The following is an 8,384-nucleotide window of genomic DNA, read 5'->3' as shown; positions in this document are numbered from 1 at the left end:
AGGCGATACTTATCCTTTGCCGGTGTCCCTGCCCGGTGGAGTCGCACGGTAGAGTCGATGGTCTTTACACTTTAAATCAATGGCTTCTTTTTTTAGATTCTAAAAAACCCGAGGCTCAGCCTGATAGATTCAGATGTTGTTGATGCATAAAACACATGTGTATTCAAAATAAACAAATCTCTGTGTTAAATCAAGGATATCAAAATAATTAAAGTTTTTTAGGGGGCGTTTGTTTTTTCTCTCTCTGTTTTTTTCTATTTTGCAAGTTTAGCAAAGACAACTCTTTGCAATAGCATAGTTTTATTGACTGACTTTTATAAGGACCAGATAGCTGTGGGAGGTTCTCTGTTTTTTATATTTCTACATCTGTGGTCCAGATTTATTATACGTTACTTATTATACATTATAAGCTGATAACAACAACATCAACAACAACAACAATAAAATAATAATATAAAAGTGCTATTAGTTGTTATTAATATATTTATTTTTCTTTTCATGTTAGCCTAACACTATACAGGTCTTTAATAACTATACAGGTAATATAGCTTATTTTTTAATATTAATTTATTTATATTATTTTGTTAGCCTGAAACTTCCCACAACTGAAACTAAAATTGTACTATATTTTTACCATTATATCCATGATTCCAATTTATTTTTTATTATTACCTAATAATATGAAAATTAACTGAATATAATATGAATTTGAAAAAATGTTATTAGTTTTTTTTTTTTTTGTACATACATGCATGCATATATTTTTATTTTGCTGTTAGCCTGACACTATGTATAAATCATGGGACAAAGGCTATTTTCCGGGTTCCCACGGTCCCAGAAAATGTTGGAAGGCATGGAAGAATGATGGCAAAAAAAATGAAATAAAAAATAATAGTCATGGAAATTTCTGTAGCCAATATAAATTCTACTTCCAGTCAGAAAAGTACTACTTGAGCTAGAAGATACTCTTTTGTGAGTGCGATCTTGATTTTTTATTTATTTAAATCCCTTTCTAGTCATCTCAAACAACTGGAAAAGTCATGGGGAATCATTAGTTAGAAAGTGTGGGATTGCTGTATTTGAGGTTCGTCTGGGTGCATTTGCAGTCTGAGGAAATCAGATATCAGTCTGTTCGAAATTCTGGTTAATGTGAACTCTTTAGTTGTGTGAATCTTTTACTTCTTTTGTGCCTTTTAAACTCCAAAACAGAGTTTGTAAACTGATATTTTAGCCAAATCTCTGTGCTTTTTGATCATTACAACACATGTGACAACGTCAAATTTAGCTTGTGACCTGTCAGATCAGTTTAAGAAGGGCACACAAACAAACCTTCACAGACTGTCACACAAAGTCTCACACTCTCCAGACCGCCTGACGGCTCTCCATCCCAGACATCATTAACAGGCGTTTGAAGGAAACACACAATGACATCATGCCATGTGATCGCTATAAGTATTGAGAACTGAGAACACAGTATTTGAATGTCTGCAAAAAAACACAACTTGATCGAGTGCTCTTAGATCACACACTCCTGTTCATGTGTTACATGAGAACACACTCTTCATTCTGAAAAGAGATGTCAGTAGAGTAATGGAGGTGACCCAAGATAATATGTTGCAGGGATCATATTAAAAGTCAACCTTTGGAACTTGTGTGAGAGTTCTATTGCAGCTATAGTATAGTCTATACAGTAGTTGATAAGATATGAATCAGAACTAAGGGAACTGCTCTTGGATCAGTTTGAAAGCTTTTTCTTCTCACGAAACCAAGCCATTTTATCCAGAATCTTAACTCAACAAAACCAGAAGCATCTTTTTTTTTTTCAGTGGAGTTACATGAGAAACCACAGTCGTGCGTTGAAGCAGACTCACCATCAGGTTTGAGATCACACAGCCTGTTCTTAACATTTTTTGTAATAGGTCTGTTTTGTGTTTAACTCTTTCAGTGTTCAGAGGAGAAGAAAGAAACGGAGGAGAACAGCGATGCCAGCAAATCTGAGATCAGCCTGGTCTACGAGATTGCCCTTAAGAGGAACCTGCCTGTTAACTTTGAGGTAAACTTAGCTACTTTAATTGAGAAAATAAAGGTATGTAACACTAATAAGGCTAGTTCAACAATAATTTTCATTGCAGTTATTTCCAGTTCTAGTGACCCTATCCAGCTTATTAAACATTTTCTTTGTACTCCAAAACAGTTGTATGCTTTTGAAATTTTAACCCTTTTTCTCAGCTAGACAATAAAACCCTAAAGTCTCATATCGAGCTGCCTACATAGGTAGCTGGCTTTTAAGAAAGCATCCTTATTTCATATGCAGGACCTTCAAATGTATAGCGTTCCCGATTTGAAGCACACAGGAGTTTAGGCTTTTAAAGCTATACTCCAAGCATAACAATACACTGCAAACACAAATAATAGTTGAATAGAAAGTTGTATCTATTCAGTTTGATAACAAATAAAATATTTCTTTCGGCTCGTCCTCCGTCTTCGATTAATTTTTTCACTCTGAACTTGTCTCAGTGCATTCTGGGATTGCCTTTTAGTGTATTATGTGTGTGTTGCTGCCTTAGACATCCAAAAAAAAAAAGATGAAACTTTTGTTGCAGGTTTTGTGTTGCAAGCATGCCTATGATGCCTTAAATACTGTCTAGATAGATGTTTAAATGGGTTTTGGAACAGAGCAAGTGTTTCTCTTTAACTGTAATGTTTTTCCCCCTAACCTTCAAGTGTTCATTCTAATTTAATCAACATCCAACAGAATATATTTAGACATCCGTTCATTCGATAAATTGAAAATTACTAGCTTCAAATAAAGAGGATAAAGTGGGCAAGTGATTATATTAAACGCTTGTTCTTGGTGAAGTTCTGTCAGCATCCGTTAAATCTGGTAAATGTAATTGCTTTAAAACTTAAAAGTGTTTATTGTGGGAAGGAGGGTGATTTGGACACCATTCAAAATCAGAACTTCATTAAAGAGCTGCATCAGAGATGCTTCAAATCAACACAAACCTCAACGCTCTATATAAACACCAGAGGAAGTCTGAGGGTCTCTGTAGCCTGACTACTACTGCATCCATGTTTATCTTACATGATTTTCCACGGCTGTCTCCAACTTCACAATCTGCAATAAATGTAATTGCTTTAAAACTTAAAAGTGTTTATTGTGGGAAGGAGGGTGATTTGGACACCATTCAAAATCAGAACTTCATTAAAGAGCTGCATCAGAGATGCTTCAAATCAACACAAACCTCAACGCTCTATATAAACACCAGAGGAAGTCTGAGGGTCTCTGTAGCCTGACTACTACTGCATCCATGTTTATCTTACATGATTTTCCACGGCTGTCTCCAACTGCACAATCTGCAATCATCTACTTGGCTTTGGTCAACCAGAATCTTCCTGACGTGCGTTCTCCATTTGCATGCAATCTGTTACATCTGGGGACCCCGATCTAACTGCATTTGGACACACTGTAGCTCTTTTTTTTCTTTCTTTAAAGTTTTGAGTGTAAGTCATCTGCGAGAGCCTGGACTTGGTTCAACCTTGTTAGATCTTTTCAGGAATTTTCTCCCCAGCTATTTGTAGGAATGGAAACGTTTTTTGTTCCTGATTCAATTAGCACACAAACATGGATATTACAGTTACTCTGTGAGAAAGAAACCATGAAACCATTTCTTGGTCAAAGATGTGGGACATATCTAAATGTAATATTTTAAATAACAAAAAAAAATATATATATTTTAAGACGTACTTAAATGTATGACTTACGACCTGTATGACTTACTTTCTGTGGAACACAATAGAAGATGACAGTGAATGTCAGTGAATGTCAGTTGGGACCAATGTTGTTTTGGACCCCACTGGCTTTCAATATATGGATGGAAATGGGGGCTGCAAGATTTTGGGGGGAAAAACTGTGCTGTACTGTGAACTGAGCTGCTCTGAGGCACTGAAAACACTGAATCATGAGCTGCTTGTGTGTAAATGAACACATTGCCATGCTTTGCTCTGAAACATGCATCATGATTTCAGTTTTATTTTGATTAATTGTGCTGCCCTTAAAGGAACAGTTGAAACTTTCTTGAAAATATCTTCTTTTGTGTTCCAATGAAGAAACAAAGTCAGGTTTGGAATGACATTAGGGGGAGTGAATGATGACAGAAGCTTTATTTTTGGGTGAACTATCCCTTTAGGTCAACCAGAACAGTGTCTCACCTGTTCTCTTATGAAATCAAGGACCACTCTCACCTTCTTGTCAGTGTCAGACGATATCAAACAGATGCCAACTTCAAAGAACAAATACATTAATCACAGTTTCTTGTCGTGGATGATGCCTTACAGAGGTTCAAGAGTGGGAACTCGCGCCAAGAACCACCCATCTTGTACATAAGTACCTTCCCCCAGGGAATACACATCAACAATCCATACAAAAGAGCTTTTCTTCATTATATCAGTTCTTGCCATTGTCCGACCCTGGCCTGGTATCTTGCCTTTTCACCAGGCTGAGGACACGGCGGTCTCACTAATACTATATCTCCCCTCGCATCCATGGGATGAAGAATGATCAACCTCATGTTACAGCGATTCCTTCCTACGACTTGATCTCCGTTGCCAGCCATGCGAGACAGAGAGCAGACAGAGGAACTGCCCACCGTCAGACACAAGAATCAAACACTTGCTGAAACCCCATCACTGCCTGAGGATGCCATATCATCTGTTGCAGACAACACAACCTCGTCTGCCGCCATGGAGGGAGTCGGGCCTCGGTGCCAATACCTCCTCACAGTCCTCGTTTAACCGATGAAACTCATTCACCGGCTGGAACTGCCACCCACCTACCTCAGTGTTTTAGCTGCCATGGAAACTGTGTCAGGAGGCCAGCTCGAGAGTTACCAGACCCGTTTTGACTTGTAGTTGGTAAAGTTACCACAGCTTGTCCTCACTGGCAACCTCTATTAGACTAGCACAAAATAAGAATTATATAAAGGTATTAAGGAATAGTTCACCCAAAAATTTACATTTTGTCATCTTTTACTTACCCTCATGTCATTCCAAATCTGTTTGACTTACTTTCTTCTGCAGGAAGACGATATTTTGAAGAATGTTTCAATTATTTTTGTCCATATAATGAAAGTCAATGGGGTCCAAAATGTTGGACCCCATTGACTTTCACTGTATGGATAAAAAGCACTGAGATATTTTTCAAAATATCTTCTTTTGTGTTTCACAGAAGAAAGTAAGTCATACAGATTTGGAATGATACGAGGGAATGATGACAGAATTTTCATTTTTGTGTGAATTTCTCCTGGAGATTGTGCCCAAGTCAGTAACTGTGTAATTTGCAACAGATTTGCAACAGACAATAAGAAGTGTTTCCAATTCTTCCATTGTTCAACAAAATAGATTGCATTACATCATCTTTATGCCTTATTTTGGGACTCAGGAAGCGGTAATCTACATTAAAAAGTTCCCTTTTATTTGAGTCTCTAAGAAATTTCTCATCAAGGAGAATCGCAGAGAAGTTGACATCTCATTGGAGTCTTGGTCTCTTTTTCTCTGGGAATTTCTCGTCTGACTTCAGAACTGAATTAAGTTAGTTGTATAATCATCAGTGACTCTGAGTACAGTTTTGATGTAACCAAGCTAAATCTCCACTCTCGGCCCATGGAATAGACCGTGTGGGAGTTCCCTCAATGATGGACTCGCAGCTTTAAGTCCTTTTCCTTCCTCCCCGCACCTCATCCTCGCAAGAGAGCTGAAAACAACATGCTGATATTTCCAAGAGGGAAGTGTAGCAGAATTTTGTTACTTCATTATAGAGTGAGGCTCACCCAGAGGAATTCTCGCAATTCTTATGTAACATCTAAGTGTGATGATCAAATGCATTCCACATCAAGGCCTAGTAAATATTGGGTTATGCCGCTCTGTCAAGTGTGCAGGAAATGCACAGAGCTCTCTAGTGTTTCTCAGTTCCTGGCCATCTTCAGATGAAAGCCCAGATTGTTGAGGATCTGGAGCTTACCGATGAAGATTAATGATGTTTGTCTACGCGTCCAATCATTCATATCAACTGTCATGAGATTTAAAGAGAGAGTTCTCTCAGAAAAGACATTTCTATCGTCATTCACTCACCCTCATGTCGTTTGAAACCCGGATGATTTTCTTTCCTCTGTGGAACACTAAAGGCGAATGGGAACTGGGACGGTCAAGATCAAAAAGCACCAGAAAAGTACCGTAAACACAGCCCATATTTATAGTTTTCGAAAGCGATTTTCAAACTACATTTCTGTGTCACTATTTTGTGCTGACTGTTCATATTCTATTCTGCTACTTTTTTCTATCTGTTCAGCTATCATGTGGCTTCAGAAGATTTGGAATATAGTTCATGAGTCATATGTTTTATTTTTCACCATTTTTTTTTCACCCATTTTCGAGCTCTTCATCCATTGTGTAGAAAAGCTGCAGGAACATTCATAAATATTTAATACATTTTAAATACATAAAAAAAGAATACATTTTTAAGGTATTGCATGTTTGAAATGACATGGGCCTCTAGGCTTTATTTATGTAAGCCTTGAAGTTTGCCACTGTATTTGAATCGGACGTGATAATCTTCATTAGTTTTGTATGGGGATATGGCTCCTCTCAGCTGAGCCTGCTTCACTGGACTGTCACATGTTTGAATGAATGCCAGAATTGTCATGTGTGTGAAGAGAGGATGTGAGGAGGGAGTCTCTGGAGACGGATAACTTTCAGTTCTGACTGAGCACACAGAGGCCCACCCTCAGCTGTGTGTGTGCGTCTGTGTGAAACTCAATCCCCCCAGTGTTGCTCTTGAAGAGCTCACCTGTTCTGTTGGCCATTTTGATGATGTCACAGGAAGTAAATACGATTACATGTGCATTACATTAAATTTCGGTTTCTCACGACAGTGAGAAATGGATAGTAGTAGCAGAATAGAGGATGACCAGTCCGTGCAAAATACAGACACACAACGATGCAGTTTAAATGAATATAATCACCTCTGATTGGTCAGCCAAAAAAAAAACTAAAATAATTTTTTTTATGTATATACGACTATAGTATTTATTAATATTTTAACTAATACTTTCAGTTAATTCTAATTCATGTTTTAGTAATTTTGTTATATTCTTTTATCATTTTTATTTGTTTTTTTCATATTTCTATTTTGCTTTAATTTATTTTTATTTCAGTTTCAGTAATTTTAGTCCTTCATTTAAGTTTTAGTAGTTGTGTTATATGCTTTCATAATTTTTATTAGTCTTTGTTTTTTAATATTTCTATTTAGCTTTAATTTATTTTTATTTCAGTTTTAATAATTTTAGTCAAGGCAACTTTTCTAATTGCAGGTTTGTCTCATATATGATCAATTCTCACTATGAACTAACTATTAACTATGACATTAATATGTGCTTTATAAGTACTAATAAACAACCAATATGCTAGTAATATTCATGCTAATAACAGTGTTTCCCAGCGTTTGCCCGCCACAATATCAACACTGACTGCCACAAATAGATTTTCCAAAATGCTTTGACTTCATTGAATAAACATGAGCTCTGCACGTTTCAAAAGCCAAAACGTAGCACGGGTGTTTTTATATGAATGCATCTTTGAAGGGAACGGATTGTTTTCAGAAAAGTTTTGATGTCATTTTCATTTGATCTTTCCTGTAATGCCTGATAAAGAAGCGTTTATGAGCGCTGCGCTGCTTTGATTACAACTGTTACCAGGGGAACCGTTAGTTCTGCCGCTCCAAAAGCACCTCCTGCTGGCAGAGAATGAATTTGCATTTTCAATAAGCTCGTCTGCTGTTTTATATTCACATTATATACATATATTTCCCCCAGGGAAAATGCCACCACAGAGTGTAAGTCTGTGGGAAATACTGTAATAAGCAACTAGTTAATAGTGAGAATTGGTCCCTAAACTAAAGTGTTACCAATTAAGATCAGATAACATTATTTTAATATTAAATAAAAAATTGTTTTTTGTCTTGCATAAAGAAAAGCACCTATTCTTATGAACAAACTTAAAGGAACACGCCACTATTTTTGAAAATAGGCTCATTTTCCAACTCCCCTAGAGTTAAACAGTTAAACAGAGTTTTACCATTTTCGAATCCATTCAGCCGATCTCCGGGTCTGGCGGTAACACTTTTAGCTGTAGCTTAGCATAGATCATTGAATCTGATTAGACCGTTAGCATCTCGCTCAAAAATGACCAAAGAGTTTATATTTTTCCTGTTTAAAACTTGACTCTTCTGTAGTTACATTGTGTACTAAGACCGACGGAAAATGAAAAGTTGCGATTTTCTAGCAACTGGTGCAGCAGGCGCAATGATATTACGCAGCGCCTGAAAATAG

At 37.0% G+C, this 8,384-nt stretch overlaps 1 protein-coding gene across 3 annotated transcripts in view; it reads left to right on the top strand.

The window, feature by feature from the left end:
- The window catches only part of stau2 (staufen double-stranded RNA binding protein 2), a 163,524-nt gene that overhangs the window by 58,766 nt on the left and 96,374 nt on the right, over positions 1-8,384 (top strand). For all 3 annotated transcript variants that reach the window (XM_016446089.1, XM_016446090.1, XM_016446088.1), the window contains exon 7: positions 1,946-2,053. In XM_016446089.1, coding sequence (XP_016301575.1) covers positions 1,946-2,053 — 108 coding nt within the window. The remainder of the gene's footprint in view (positions 1-1,945; positions 2,054-8,384) is intronic.

This window comes from Sinocyclocheilus anshuiensis, unplaced genomic scaffold (assembly GCF_001515605.1).
Source record: "Sinocyclocheilus anshuiensis isolate Anshui unplaced genomic scaffold, SAMN03320099.WGS_v1.1 scaffold7, whole genome shotgun sequence".
Taxonomy (NCBI): Eukaryota; Metazoa; Chordata; class Actinopteri; order Cypriniformes; family Cyprinidae; genus Sinocyclocheilus; species Sinocyclocheilus anshuiensis.
Note: the sequence above shows the minus strand (reverse complement) of the source record. Positions and strands in the feature narration are given on the sequence as shown.